The sequence below is a fragment of the Rana temporaria genome, chromosome 5, assembly GCF_905171775.1.
Source record: "Rana temporaria chromosome 5, aRanTem1.1, whole genome shotgun sequence".
NCBI classification, from domain to species: Eukaryota; Metazoa; Chordata; class Amphibia; order Anura; family Ranidae; genus Rana; species Rana temporaria.
Window position 1 is genome coordinate 68,337,670 of NC_053493.1, and position 16,212 is coordinate 68,353,881.

Below are 16,212 nucleotides of genomic sequence, written 5' to 3' on the forward strand. Positions count from 1 at the left end.
CGCCAGTAACTGCACTTGCTAGTGAAGAAACGGCATGGAGGTCTGTTTCTTCACAGCTCATGCACCGATGACATTGGCACAGTACAAAGTAAATATCTCCTAAACGGCATGTTTAGGAGATATTTGCTGTACCTATAGGTAAGCCTTATTGTAGGCTTGCCTATTGGTACAACTTGAAAATTGAGGTTTACAACCGCTTTAAAACTTCCAACTGCAGTAGTTCACCCTGCCTATAGCTTTACTCAGAATATCTGTTTCAGAACACTTATGAACAGCGATATGATCAAACATAGTTCAAAATTATAGAGGCTTTAATTTGTTAAAGAATTCAATTGTAATTGTAACACAAAGCTATGTTAACACAGTGTTTTTTTAGAAATGGTGGTTTTGAAAAACTGCTCATCCTGGCATCTTGTGCTACGCACATTACAAAAAGCCCAGCCGTTTGGATGTGTGGTCTCTTACTTTCAGTAGAGATCACACATAGAAATGCCTAGGCCATTACACAAGTTTTAGCATCTGACTGGAGCCTAAAGCCGTATTCTCTTTTAGAAAGGTACGTTTCCTTGGCATACATTACAGGGCAGAGGCTCTTTAATCGCTGTGACTGAATTATATTCAACTTTTTTCAGTTGATAATTCACAGATGAAAAAGAGGCTGCATGGACACCCCCTTTGTATAACAATTCCCAGCAAGCCTCAGTTTTTTGTCCTTAGGTGATGAACGAAGAGATTTTTCTTTGGAGGTTTTCGCTCTAGCTCGCTTTCTTTGGATAGTCGTCCAACTTGATTCTTCTATCAACAGACTGCCTCATAACCACTGTGGCTTTTCATTGAAGTAGAGCTCCACCATCTCCAATCATGGAGGGCAGAGTCTGTCTGAACGGAGCAGAATTGAGATACAATAGCATAGCTTAGTTAAATATATATTAAGTAATGGTTAGGAAGTGTTAACTGCATTTTTACTTCATCAAAGGTCAATAATCCACTGTCCCGAGTTATGTTTCCCAGAGTCTTAATACCCTTAGTGGCTCATAAATCCAGGTCTGGAAGAGTGGAAAACTGAGGAAGGCAGGAGTTCAGCCAAAAAGGAGAAGCTGCTGAGGAATTGCGATCTGAATGGGGCTGGTGAAGGTTTTGAATTTGCACCCAGGCCTTGAAAGTAGTTCTCATTGTACCAGTGATGGGAAATTGGGAACAGGGTCTCCTGTACAGCAGCAGCAATTTTAGACTCTCGTGTGACCCCCAATAATGTGGCCTCCAAAATCGTGACAGAGTCCCTGTCATCGAGCAGCAGCCACATCTGTGCAAAGAACATTTATCCCGCTAAATAATACTTGGAAAAGTCTGCTAAATCTAGGCCTCCCTGTCCCAAGGGTTTCTGCAGGGCCTCAATTCAGCTTTTTTGGGGGCCCACTCCTCCTAAAATTTGAATAGGCCATTCATTTTTTTTGAAGCACGGGACCCATACTGGAGCATTGCGTAGGAAGAATAGACTGGCATTTTAAAGGATAAGTTCACCTTTACAAAAAGTAAATACATGCACATTTTTTTTTTTTTTGCAGGTGATAAACATTTTTGTAAAAGTGACGGGTCATGCTTGCCAAATCCCCCTACCAATAGTGAGGAAGCAAAAAGGGAGTGTCCTGTTTAATGGCAATTTTGGGAAAGCTTCAAAGCATAGAAACCCATCTTTGAAAATTAGAGCCAAAACCCATATGTTCGATTGAACATCTGTGGAGAGATCTGAAAATTGGCTGTGCATCCCCATCCAACCTGATAAAGCTTGAGAGGTCCTGCAAAGAAGAATGGGATAAACTGCCCAAAAATAGGTGTGCTAAACTTGTAGCATCATACTCAAAAAGACTTGAGGCTATAATTTGTGCCAAAGGTGCTATTGCAAAGTATTGAGCAAAGGCTGTAAATATGTACGTGGGCTGCAATTGATAATTCCACCCTGTACACCGTTCACAGCATAGAAAGTAGTGCGTGGGCTTTCTTAGTCGTCGGCGTCTGCATCCAGGGAATGGCTGTCAATCTGAAGGTATTTTAAGCCCTTTGACATGAATGGGGAATGCCAGATTTGGATCTTCTGGCATCAAGGTTTAACAAGCTAGACAGACTTCTTGCCAAGTCCAGGGAACCTCAGGCTTTTGCCAGGGAAGCCCTAGGGATGCTGTGGGATAAGTTCAACCTGCTCTACTTCTTCCATCCACTCCCTTGCCTACTTTGCTGAATCAAGATGGAGGGCATCCTGTTGATTATCATTGCAACAAATTGGCCCAGAAGGATGTGGTACTCAGACATACGCTAGCTTCTGGCAGGTGGTACATGTGCTCTTCCACATCATCCGAACCTCCTGTTCTAAAGGTTTCATTCTGCTTTGTGGTCACTGGTTTTAAGGGCATGGAAACCAAAGTCCTGCGGAGCAGTGGCCTTTCCATTCTTCTTTCCCTTTTTTAAAGATTAGGAAATCAACTTCATGTAAAGTCTACCATGGCATCTGGAGGGCCTACTTTGCTTTGTTTGAGTCCAGGAGTGGTTTCAACTGATTTTGTAAATCACATGATGGTTGTGCAAAACAGGCCCCTGATCATTTTACCTTTAGAGATTGAGGGAACAAATTTCCTCAGTCGCCTTCTCTGTGGTGGCAGGTGCACTCATGAATGACCAGGAAGTGCTCTGTACAGAGCATCAACTGAAAGACATAGTAAACACTATGTTTCAGTATGATTTAACACAGGAGTGATTAGGCGAAGAGTAGTTGTAAACAAAGCAGATCTTTCCAATCGGCAGCATATATTATGTGCATTGCCGCAGGAAACCGATTTTACTAGTCAACCACTGAGTAAAGTTACAATTGATGGAGCCAAAAAAGTGGATCTTTTGAGATTTAGTTTAAATGCCTCAAATATGCATGCACTTTCTACCTTGTGTATAGTTGAAATATTGAGTTTTTTTTTTCCTTTTTAGAGAGGTCAAACGCAGTCCCCTCCACCCATAAAGCCCCCATCTCCGAGTTTTGAATTGGGACTGTCTAGTTTCCCTCCTCTGCCTGGTGCTGCTGGCAACCTAAAACCAGATGACTTTTTTGAAAGCCGACTTTCAAGCTTGGTGATAAGCACATCAAAAGAAAAGGTAAGTACACCATGAATGCCGTGTGGTGTGTGTGTGTGTATATAGAACCATATAAGCAATCCAAATTTTTCTGGATTTGTCTTGTCAATGAGTGTGTTAGTAGATGATGTTAGTGTATAATTTACCCATTAATACCTACTTATAATGTGCAGTTTGAACATGTGTGAACCAAGAGATGCTGTGGCATTTGTACACTGCTCCACAATGTTGCGATTAACGTGAACCTGTGCTTTGCCCATGGTGGATGAAGTAACAGGTTGACTTTAATGCTATGCCTCTCGGCTCCTTGTACTTTACCTGTACCTCACTTGCTCATGGAAGTAGGTAGAAGCAGCCCTGCAGCTTGAAACTTGCCCAAGGCTGAGATCTCCTGCCACCCTTGAGGAAGAGACGTGAGACAAATGCTCTGCTATACCCAGAAGTAGCATGTATGCCTTTTTAATTCCATGAATAAATAGGACTGTGGGGGAAGCAAAGGGAAGACAAGTATAAGTGGCTGTGGGGACCACCATTTAAGTCCACTTGTGCTATGCCCTACAATCTACATGACCAAAGCAAAGGTTGACTTTGAAGATTTTGCTTTTGTTTCTTGCGGATCAAAAAAAAAAGACTATCTTAAAAACCAAAAGGGTTAGGATTAGCTATTATGCACACACGATTGGATTTTCTGTCGGGGAAAAAAGTTGAATGGTTTTTCCGACGGAATTCCGCTCACGCTTGGCTTGTATACACAGTCACACAAGTTCTCTGTACTTTCGACCGTCAAGAACGCGGTGATGTACAACACTATGACGAGCCGAGAGAATGAAGTTCAATGCTTCCGAGAATGTGTCGAAATTGCCAGACGATCGGCATTTTTTCCGTCTGAAAAATTCAGAACCTGGCGGAATTTCCGATCGTGTGTACTGGGGATTTAGACCAGAGACTTGTAAAGGAGTTCTATGGTCACAGTATACACATTTTTATAACATCAGCATTGCAATACAAACACGTTTTTTTTTTTTTTTTTTTTTATTTACAACTCAATATAAGCTTACTTGAAAATTATCCTCATATGTTGTGAGTCCTGCCTGTCTGCTGCCCATCATTCTACAACTTCTTAATTCCCTGCATGCTTTGTTACTTAATTTTACATTTCAAAGGACTACATATCCCAGGTACCGTGCAGTCTGCAAGCATTGGTTCCTGTGCGGACTCTGCCTTCTAAAACCCCTCCTCTCAACCCCTTTGGAGTTCAGAAGGCAGGCTCTGTAGCTTTTGTGACACAACCAGGCCTACTCACCACTGGGCACAGTAAATACAAGTCCCCAAATTCTTGTATTGTCTAGACCAGGGGTCTCAAACTCAAATTACCTGAGGGCCACAAGACAAGTTTTCATATGCCATGGGGGGCCGCATGCAAACTTTCAAACTTCAAAAACAACAGTACTGGTGTCAGCGAACACATTACTAACCCCCAGCACTGGTGTCAGCGAGCGCATTATTACCACCAGCACTGGTGTGAGGCAGGGTTTGACAAATTTGCTTGGAATCTAGGAGCCAGCAAACGCACCCCGTCCCGACGGGCTTGCGCGCAGAAGCGAACACATACGTGAGCAGCGCCCGCATATGTAAACAGTGTTCAAACCACACATGTGAGGTATCGCTGCGATTGGTAGAGCAAGAGCAATAATTCTAGCCCTAGACCTCCTCTAACTTAAAACATGCAACCTGTAGATTTTTTTTAAACGTCACCTATGAAGATTTTAAAGGGTAAAAGTTTGTCGGCATTCCACAAGCGGACGCAATTTTGAAGCGTGACATGTTGGGTATGAATTTACTCAGGGTAACATTATCTTTCATAATATAAAAAAAAAATGGGGATAATTTTACTGTTGTCTTATTTTTTTATTAAAAAAAGTGTAATTTTTTCCCCAAAAAGTGCGCTTGTAAGACCGCTGCGCAAATACGGCGTAACAAAGTATTGCAACGATCGCCATTTTATTCTCTGGGGTGTTAGGATAAAAAATATATATAATGTTTGGGGGTTCTAATTAGAGGGAAGAAGATGGCAGTGAAAATAGTGTAAAATGACATTAGAATTGCTGTTTAACTTGTAATACCAACGGCCACCACCAGATGGCGCCAGCTCACAGCTGTTTTTTTTTTTTTTTTTTTTTACTCTTTGCTCCCCCCACTTCCACCAAGCCTGCGGGCCATTTATAACTGGTCCGCGGGCTAGTCTAGACCAGTGGTCTCAAAGTACCGGCCCGCGGGCCATTTGCGGCCCGCGGGCCGGTACTTTGAGACCACTGGTCTAGACTAACGTGAAAATGAATATATGATTTTACGTTTTTTCTATTGGCATGCTTAGGGCCAGTTCACACCAAAGAAAAGTCCGAATGCGTTCCAGATGCTTTTCTACATGCAGGTTTTTGATGCGCTCCAGTGCGTTTTTGATGCAGTCCAGTGCATTTTTAAATCCTAAGAGCAGGTTTTAAAGAGGAAGTAAACTTCCCTGAATTGTTGTACCTATAGGTAAACCTATAATAAGGCTTACCTAATAGGTACTTTAAATATCCTTGCACCGTTTAGTTTTTTTAGTTTTTACTGTATTTACTGCCTATGACGTCATTGGCACATGCGCTCTAAAGGAACAGCCATCCGTGCCGTTTCTTCAGAGCCCTGTGCCGAGACCGGCGGAAGGAAGACCGGTGAAGATGGATGCGGCATACTATGCAGGTCGGCAAAATGAAAAAAAAAGGCAGCGTTTACTTCCTCTTTAACACAATGATAATGTTGACCCATCTGAACCTACCTTGCCAATGTCGCTTCAGCAGCATTGACCACAATCATTATCGATTCTGCTTCCTAGTGCTGAAACTCTGTTAGAAATCTTGGTTTGGGAGTGGATTTAGCTTATCCTGCCTTCTTTACATTGTCCTGATTTTATCATTTGTTGCCCAATTGTGATTTTAGCAGCAGTGCATTGTAAAGGAGAGCAGGAAAAAGCTGTGCTGCTTCTTAAAGTATATCTAAAGTCCAAATTTGTTATATTTTTTTTTTAATAGAGTATAGGGAAGGGCCAGAACAGCAGTTTTCTGATTCCCATTAGGGAGATTTCCCTTCACTTCCTGTCCTGTAGGCTGAACAGAATGTTAAAGGATAGCTTTCCAATGTGAGGGAAAGCCCCGGACTGTTGTCACAAGAACAAATGTCCCCTATGGGAAGAGTGCCCTTCTCCTTATATTCCTTTCTCTTCCTGTTATAGTGGCAGCTCAAAATTATAGGTTACCCTGACATGACATGTGACATAGTGATCAGGATTGTGAGAGTATCTCCCCAGGGGACAGTAACAAAAATCAGTTCTTTATTAAGCAGTGTAAACCTGGCACAGCACCTCTGTGGACAAAGAGTACAAGCTTTACTGTTGCTGCTGAATTTGCTTACCTTGTGTATTAGTTGTGGGGCGTCAGCCATGCTTGTTCTTATAGAGTGGCTTTTTTTTTTTTTAAACATTTAAAATCTAGACTACCTTGGGAAGGGAGGGGGTGGTTGGTTCCTCAAACGAGAAAGTCCAGAGGTTTGTTGTGTGTGTGTTCTAATGGTGCAAATTCTTTTCCACTCTGTTGCAGAATATTAATGTGGATGCAAGTACAAACACCATCCCTTCTGGGATTCCAAGGGAGCCATTACTGCTGGTTCCCACTGCACTGCCAGTGACCTACCAGAGTCCTCCATCTCCATCACAATCGCCAGAGTAAGTCTGCCTTTTTTGTAACAGAATAAATCATCCTTTATGGATTTTAACGTTTTTTTTTTATTTTTTAGTGTGTGTGTGTGTGTGTGTGTGTGTGTGTGTGTGTGTGTGTGTGTGTGTGTGTGTGTGTGTGTGTGTGTGTGACTTGTTAGTATATAGTATAAAAGTCTGTGGTCCAGCTTGAAAAGGCCAGACATCGAGCAGTTTCTGAAAGAGCCCAACAATAGTAGCCACTGCATTTCTCATGACTGGTTTGCTTTAACCACTTGACCACCGCCCCATGTCAAAAAGACGTCCTGTTTTTAAAGTTGAATATCTCGATAACGGCAGCAGCTGCTGCCACAACCGAGATATTCATCTTTTCAGGGGGCGGTGGTGTACACGATAACGGCGGTTTTCGCGGCGAATTCGCCGCGAGATCGCCGTTATCGGTGGCGGGAGAGGGCCCCCCCCCTCTCCCGCGCCCTCCGCCGCTTACCGGAGCCGTCGGTAGCGGCGGAGGGTTATCGGATGTGTCCGGCAGCTGAGCGGGGACGAGACTGAAGGAGAAATCTCCTTCACCCGTCCTCCTAGCTCTGCTGGGCGGAAGTGACGTCAAAACGTCAGTCCCGCCCAGCCTCTTAAAGAAACATTTTTTTTTTTGTCATTTGAAAAAATTACTTTTTTTTTTTTTTTGCATTCAAGTCTAATTATGAGATCTGAGGTCTTTTTGACCCCAGATCTCATATTTTAGAGGACCTGTCATGCTTTTTTCTATTACAAGGGATGTTTACATTCCTTGTAATAGGAATAAAAGTGATCAATTTTTTTTTTTTTTTTATTTCAGTGTAAAAAATTATAAAACTAAATAAAAATAAATAAGAAAACCCCAAAAAAAAATTTTTAAAGCGCCCCATCCCGACGAGCTCGCGCGCAGAAGCAAACGCATACGCGAGTAGCGCCCGCATATGAAAACGGTATTCAAACCACACAAGTGAGGTATCGCCGCGATCGTTAGAGTGAGAGCAATAATTCTAGCCCTAGACCTACTCTGCAACTCAAAAAATGCAACCTGTAGAATTTTTTAAACGTCGCCTATCGAGATTTTTAAGGGTAAAAGTTTGACGCCATGCCACGAGCGGGCGCAATTTTTAAGCGTGACATGTTGGGTATCATTTTACTCGGCGTAACATTATCTTTCACAATATATAAAAAAATTGGGCAAAATGTATTGTCTTATTTTTTAATTCCAAAAAGTGATTTTTATCCAAAAAAAGTGCGCTTATAAGACCGCTGCGCAAATACGGTGTGACAAAAAGTATTGCAATGACTGCCATTTTATTCCCTAGGATGTCTGCTAAAAAAAAATATATAATGTTTGGGGGTTCTGATTAATTTTCTAGCAAAAAAATTGTGATTTTCACATGAAGGAGAGAAGTGCCAGAATTAACCCGGTGGGCAAGTGGTTAAGATTAACCAGCATGTTCTATGCCATAAGTTAACTACTTGCTGACCAGCCGCCGCAGTTATGCGGCAGGTCGGCTCCCCTGAGCGAGGTCACGTAGATATATGTCGCCTCGCGAATCGGCCACTAGGGACAGGTGCGCGCCGCCGGAGGCGCGCACTCGCCCCTGATCCCAACGCGCGTGCCCGGCGGGTGCGATCACCGCCGGGCACCCGCGATCGCTCGTTACAGAGCGAGAACCGGGAGCTGTTTGTCTGTCAGGAGGGGAAATTACCTATCGTCTGTTCATACAATGTATGAACAGCGATTTGTCATTTCCCCATGTCAGATACACCCCCCCCCCCTTCAGTTAGAACACACCCAGGGAACATAATTAACCCCTTCCTCGCCCCCTAGTGTTAACCCCTTCACTGCCAGTGGCATTTTTTATAGTAATCAATGCATTTTTATACCACTGATCGCTATAAAAATGCCAATGGTCCCAAAAATGTGTCAGAAGTGTCCGCCATAATGTTGCAGTACCGATAAAAATCGCTGATCGCCGCCATTACTAGTAAAAAAAAAATGCCATAAAACTATCCTATTTTGTAAACGCTATAACTTTTGCGCAAACCAATCAATAAACGCTTATTGCGAATTTTTTTTTTTTTTAAAGGAAAAATATGTAAAAGAATACGTGTCGGCCTAAACTGAGGGGGAAAAAAATGTTCCTATATTTTTGTGGAATATTTATTATAGCAAAATTTTGTTTGGGAGCCACGTTGCACGACCGCGCAATTGTCAGTTAAAGCGACGCAGTGCCGAATCGCAAAAAATGGCCCGGTCATTGACCAGCAATATGGTCCGGGGCTGAAGTTGGTTAAAGAATCCGACACCTTTTATTGAAGAAAGACCCCTCACTTTGGGTTCCTGAGGCATCTATTCCATTGCAATAACATAAATGCCCCCTATGTAGTGATCAGATCTTTTTAAGATTCTTAGATTTTTTTTTTTTCTTTAACTGCTTGAGTTACAGATGCCATTTTTTTTTTTTAATTGGCATTGTCAGTAGCTGTTCCTCTGCCCCCCAATGTCCCTTTTGGGTACAAAGAGACCTATAAAAACCTTCAAAGATATCCCCTGTTCATGAAAAGATAGAATATGTAATCTGTGATTGGATCACTCCAGAAAGAATTTTCACTCTTCGCAAAATAGTGAACTCCTTTTTTCCACTGTATAGAGTTTGGCAAACCGTATTCTATTGCTGTAGTTGATCCTGCTGTCTCACTCTCTCAAACATCTCACTGTACCTAGTTAAGATGTTCCTTCTTTTAAGGATTCTTCAGATATAAAGTTTGAGATGCTCTTGAAGGCTCCTTACACTTGCAAGCCCAGCCAGCGCCCTGCAACCAGCTCTGGCTGTAATTTTAGTACAGCTAACCGAACTTGGGTAATGAACAAACATGACATTTTTCAGAGTTTGTGCTTTAACCACTTAAAGACCTTAGCTGTTTTTCAGATTTGGTGTTTGCAAGACTAAAACATTTTTTTCTGCTCGAAAATTACTTAAAACCCCCAAACATTATATATTTTTTTTCTAACACCCTAGAGAATAAAATGGCGGTCATCGCAATACTTTTTGTCACACCGTATTTGCGCAGCAGTCTTACAAGCGCACTTTTTTTGGAAAAAATTCACTTTTTTGAATTAAAAAATAAGACAACAATAAATTTGGCCCAATTTTTTTATATATTGTGAAAGATAATGTTACGCCGAGTAAAATGATACCCAACATGTCACGCTTTAAAATTGCGCCCGCTCGTGGCATGGCGTCAAACTTTTACCCTTAAAAATCTAGATAGGCGACGTTTAAAAAATTCTATAAGTTGCATTTTTTGAGCTACAGAGTAGCTCTAGGGCTATAATTATTGCGCTCGCTCTAACGATCGCGGCGATACCTCACTTGTGTGATTTGAACACCGTTTTCATATGCGGGCGCTACTCGCATATGCGTTCGCTTCTGCGCGCGAGCTCGTCAGGACGGGGCGCTTTAAAAAATTTTTTTTTTGTTTTCTTATTTAATTTTATTGATTTTATTATTTTTTACACTAAAATATAAAAAAAAAAAATGATCACTTTTATTCCTATTACAAGGAATGTAAACATCCCTTGTAATAGAAAAAAGCATGACAGGTCCTCTTAAATATGAGATCTGGGGTCAAAAAGACCTCAGATCTCATATTTAGGCTTAAATGCAAAAAAAAAAAAAAAAAAAAAAGGAAAATTTGTCATTTAAAAAAATGACAAAAAAAAAATTGTCTCTTTTAAAGGGGTGGTTCCCCCTAAAACACATTGCTAACAATAGATTCGTAAGACCCGTTACACTGCGGGTAGGCTGGCTTTTTTTTTTTTTTTTTTTTTTTTTTTAAGTACATACCGAGATCTCCCCGTCTCGTTCCTTGTCGGTGGGCGTTCCTAGTTGATTGACGTTCCTCGGACGGGCGCGTACGTGACGTCACGACTTTCCGAAAGAAGCCGAACGTCGCTGCGCATGCGCCGTATAGAGCCGACTCTATACGGCGCATGCGCAGCGACGTTCGGCTTCTTTCGGAAAGTCGTGACGTCACGTACGCGCCCGTCCGAGGAACGTCAATCAACTAGGAACGCCCACCGCCAAGGGACGAGACGGGGAGATCTCGGTATGTACGAAAAAAAAAAAAAAAAGCCAGCCTACCCGCAGTGTAACGGGTCTTACGAATCTATTGTTAGAAATTAGTTTTAGGGGGAACCACCGCTTTAAGAGGCTGGGCGCGACGGCTCCGGTAAGCGGCGGAGGGTGCGGAAAAGCGGCGGGAGGGGGGGGGGCCCTCTCCGGCCACTGATAACGGCGATCTCGCGGCGAATCCGCCGCGGAGACCGCCGTTATCGTTTACACGGCCGCCCGCTGAAAACATGGATATCTCAGTTGTGGCAGCAGCTGCTGCCGTTACTGAGATATCCATGTTTAAAAAGAGGACGTACATTTACAATACGCGGGTCTTTAAGTAGTTAACAGAGCATACCAGTTACCTTCCACATCATGTTTTTTTTGTTGTGTGGATGCCTGTGTTGCTATGGCCACCAAGAACCTTAATAGATATAGACGTAAAGCATAATGGTTTCTCCAAACTACGGCCCTCCCAGCTGTTGCGGAACGACATGCCCATTGAGTCATTGTAAAACTGACATTCAGACATGACTAGGCATGATGGGAATTGTAGTTCCTGAACAACTGAAGGTCCATAGTTTGTAGACCTCTTCCGTAGAACATGCCATGAGATAAATTTCCAGAATGACCCTAATCTTCACTTGCAGGCACATAATTTTGTGCCTTAAAGCCTAGGTGGCTAATGCTGCCTGTAAGACACTTCACATGTATACCCTTTCTTTTCAATCATTTTTTTGAATAGTTTTCAACAGTAGCGGTTTTCATTATAAAACATAGCTCACATACTGTTTTTCATCAATGCATATGCAGTGTGTATTTACACAAAGGAAAGTACTCTGGGGCACATTACAACTATCAACATTCAAAGTGTATGAAGCCAAAGACTTGAGGTGTCAACAGTAAGCTATAGGACAGGCAGCTGCACCTGAACTGTAAGAACAAATCATCTTTCACCCTGCTACCACATAAAATAATTAGTCATTAGGTAAGTACAAGTGAGGTCCCTATTGGGTGTTGTGGGACATGTGGCATTTGCTCAATAAAAGTATAGAAAGAACAAGGAAAGAATCGTAAACCCAACAAGAATTCTGCATCCCAGCCCCACCAAGACTCAAGAAGATTGTGATTGTAGGTAGTGCAACTAAGGGTCCTAAACACTCTCAAATTTGGCTTCCTTGTCTCCCAATATGCTAACTGATATTTCGTACAACATGATTCAGGTAAGTTTACAGTTCATGAAATTTTAGCTGACAAAAAAACTTAAAATTCAGAGTTTGTGTGCGTTTGGGGATGTTATCAATAGGTTAATTTAAGAGCTGTTTGGGGCCATTTTGGGATATTGAAGATTTGTGCACCCTTGTCCAATAACACCGGACCTTGGGACAAGTCCACCAGATATGATACCTTGAGCCCTCCTGCCCACAGCATCTGAAGCATCGGGATACATCTTGGATAGCCTTCTATTAGCTGAACATTACGTATGCCCCTTCAAGGAAGATGTCTCTTTGGGGAGGCTTTTGACCAATTCGTAAAAGATGTCACAGGAAGGTTTTACGCCTGTATCCAGAAGATTCCAAAACCTCCTCGGAAGTCTTTACTAGCCAAAACAAGCACCTAATCGCTCTTCACAGGCTTCAACTTCCAAGCTTAAGTTCAGCTCTTCCTATCGGCAGAAGACTTGGGCCACAGTCCTAAGAGGGGGCAGACATCTGTTACTGTTTCTCTCTCGGTCAAAGACATTCCAGACCTGTGGGTTTAAAGGATGACTTCAAGGGGGTACAAAATTGAGTTCGAATATGTACCCTATTATCACTTTCTTCTCTTAAATCAACCAAAGACTGTTCAAGGACAGCTGGATTTTAAAAATGCCTTGAACCATCTCTTGCCCCAAAGAGTTATGCCAGTGCCCCCACAAGACAGGCTCCAAGTATATTATATATATATTTTTTTTTTAAACCTTCACACTACCAAAGCCCAACAAAATGTATTCTTCCTATGCTGGTCTTAAAATTCCTTTTTAAATACTTTCCAATTGGATGCATTTCACATAGTATTGGATCTACTGGGCACAGTTCTGTTTGCCTAGTTTTTGCCCACCCTTCTCATTCATTGCTTGGGGCTGTTCCAGGGTGTATTAATACTCTGTTTGTGTCCTGTACTGTATAATGATGATTAAGAGCATTTTTGACTTGAAGGTCCAACCTAAAGATCTGACTAGCATTGCTCCAGAAATTACAAATTTTCAGTATCTATGTACGTATCCTGAGGCTTGGTGTAGCTGATAGTTTTCTGGGTAATCCTACAGAGTTAAATGGGCATTAAAACGGTGGTGTTGTGACATTTCTTATGGCTAAAATGCATATCTCTATCTTGAATGCAGTGACTCTAAAGTAGTGGATATACAGCAGCAAGAGACTCCAACTATTGAAAGGATTTCCACTACCCTTAACACTTCTAGTAAATCTGTTCAAGTTAATGGAGCTGCTACAGTAAGTATTCATGCAACATCATGTAATCTGAAACTCCGTCATAAATTTTAGTACAATGATTAGTCGTGGTTTTTGTTTTAATAGGAGCTGAGAAAACCTAGCTATGCAGAGATCTGCCAGAGAACAAGCAAGGATGGCCCTAACTTGCAACCTTCTAAAGAACAGAAGAATGTGGCTGTTTGTGTTAAAGCTGAAGGGAAGATGGCTGACCCTTCCATAGAGAAAACTAGAGACGCTCCTCCGGCAAAGTCCAGCACAGGACGGCCCAAAGACCAGAGGAGACTATCGGGTCGCAGGTCGCCTCCACCTCCTCTGTCTATTGGAAAACGGGGAAATAAAGAACCTGGAAGCCCCCTCAAGTCTCCTCAGTAAGAACATTTGGAAAAGTGAGAACTGAACGCCACCCCTTGGTGAGCATAGCCCACCTATGTTGTCACGGAATGAGTCGCTGGATAAGAGTGGGTCGTTTATGAACATCTGTAACAACGTCCAGCTTTTTTTCAGGTTCTCATTTTTAAAGAATGCCAATCTAATACCTTGTGGCATTCAGATGAATAATCAAAGTTGTATTTTCTCTTTAAGCCAAGTGGGATTCATATCAAGACAAAACCTTCAGGACTCCCTCCCCACAAGCTCCAATCCCTTTTTGTCGATGCCGAAGGGTCCCGTAATATGGTTGCAGAAATAGTAACATTAATGCAAGCAAGTAATTTTAAGAAACAGACCTGCATGAACGATAGCATTGCAAAACCGTTAATTTAGTATTGGGTGAGGAGTGTTTGAAAAACTCTTTATTCAAAGATTAAATAGACATGGAAACCCCTATCTCAACAGTGAAATTCTCTTGCAGTTTTCTAACTGTTGCCCTTTATTCCGCCTGTGCAAGTCTGAGGCATGTCTTGGCTGCCTTTGTCAATGGGCAGTCTTTTCTCAATGCCAGTTACCACAGCCAGGGAAGGAAATTGAGGAGAACTTAACATTGACAGTTGCTCACAGCCGTAGGTAATCTTAACTCAGGACTCCACAAATCTGGACAATAGGGCCAAGTCCTATTGTTTCTGCATTTTGGATCTTTTTTCCTCAAACCCTTTTTATTATTGTGGTGTAGGTGGTAAGGTCTGCCCATGTGCTCACCTCTTCTTCTGAACAAATCTCGCAACTGATTCATGCATCATGACCAGCACTGGTTCTGTTGCAAGATGCTTTTTGGCCAGCTTGTCTGTACTTGCAAGGTTAGCCAACTTACCGCCATCCAAACCTAAATTATTAGTTATACCTGGAGTTCTTTAGGTCCCCCTCCCCCAAGCGTGCTACTAGCAATTTCCAGTTGCACATTTGTGAAATAACAGTTAATAATCTAGATGATATCAAAGCACATGATTCCTAATCAACTAACAGAGCGGAGTTCATGCACATAATTGTTTTGCTCAATCTCTCCTGGTTTTTATTTTATTTTTTCCCATTTTTCCAACTTTTTTTTTTTTTTTTTTTGATTTTGCTGCACCAAGGGAAACTATGTAGGTGATGTCTCCCAGTCGCCATGAACTTTTTCCGTTTGGTTTGGAAAGAAAGTCTGATAACCTGTCCATATATAAATATATATTTATATATTAAAGTCATGGGAGGGAGAGGTCATCGTAAACTCCTTGGGAATAAAGATTTATTGAAAGTTGTACACACTATTATACTTTTTGAAGGACAAGGATGCACTAAATTTAGCATGTTTCGCATAAAGAAGAATCTAAATTATTTTTATTTTGAAATGTGTAAAAAGTATTCAAAACAGCGAAAAGTTTACGCTGTAGGGTACATATTTTTTCCAAGTGTGCTTTTTTGGATTTTTTTTTTCCTTTTTGATTTGTTTTAATGCGCAGCCTGATGAACCTGCATGGTTCGTAGGGTTTAGGCAGCGTGAAGAATAGCTGGGGGGTGTTTTTGTTTTTATGATTTTTTTTTTTTTTTAAAGACAAATATTTCCATCCAATATTTAAAACAAAAAAAACAAAAAAAAAACTTGAATTTTATTTAAACTTGAAAATGACTTTGCCTTAACTTTTGTATAAGACAGCTTAGATTTAATTAAGTCTGGCCCCCTTCTATGTGGGTTAGCATGAGTGAAATACAAAATTACTTGGTTTCAGTGTGTATCTCTGTTATGACTGACCTGAGTAATACCACTGTTGTACAGGAAATAGCAACAGTTTTTGTAATATACCTTTAAGATCTAAACGATCTTCTTTTTTTTTTTTTTTTCTTTTTTTTTTTTTCTTTCTTTTTTTCCCAGATTGTTGAAATGTAAATGCAAATAGTCAATACTGTATTAAATATGTGCACTTGGAAGTGTGTGCTTTGCTTGTACAGATGTAAATAATCAGAACATATAAAAAGGTACCCTACGAAAAAATGCTAAAAAAATTATTGTTGATATATTATAAATGTTACTGTTAAGCTGGATGTAGATAAACTAAATGTTGTGGTTTGAATCTTTATTTCAGTCATTATTTTTTTAACCTGGTGTGTTGAACTGACTTTGCCTATTCACTGCAAAAGGGAGATTAAGAGTCTTATCTGAAGATTAAAAAAAAACCCTCATCTATTTCATCAGTCTTCAAGTATACACTATTCACTACCAGGAAGTATTTGATTTATTTTTTACCAGACAGTATGTACAGCTATGTTTTAACTCCTGGAATCCCTTTGTAAATCCACCTGACCT

The 16,212-nt window shown here is 41.3% G+C and overlaps 1 protein-coding gene across 1 annotated transcript in view; it reads left to right on the forward strand.

Moving 5' to 3' along the window:
• Window positions 1–15,979, forward strand: part of LARP4B (La ribonucleoprotein 4B) — a 128,988-nt gene extending 113,009 nt beyond the window's left edge. The window contains exons 15-18 of the mRNA XM_040352675.1: window positions 2,974–3,138; window positions 6,753–6,877; window positions 13,388–13,496; window positions 13,581–15,979. Of these exons, the coding sequence (XP_040208609.1) occupies window positions 2,974–3,138; window positions 6,753–6,877; window positions 13,388–13,496; window positions 13,581–13,868 (687 nt within the window). The 3' untranslated portion in view covers window positions 13,869–15,979. The remainder of the gene's footprint in view (window positions 1–2,973; window positions 3,139–6,752; window positions 6,878–13,387; window positions 13,497–13,580) is intronic.
• Window positions 15,980–16,212: the final 233 nt, after the last annotated feature.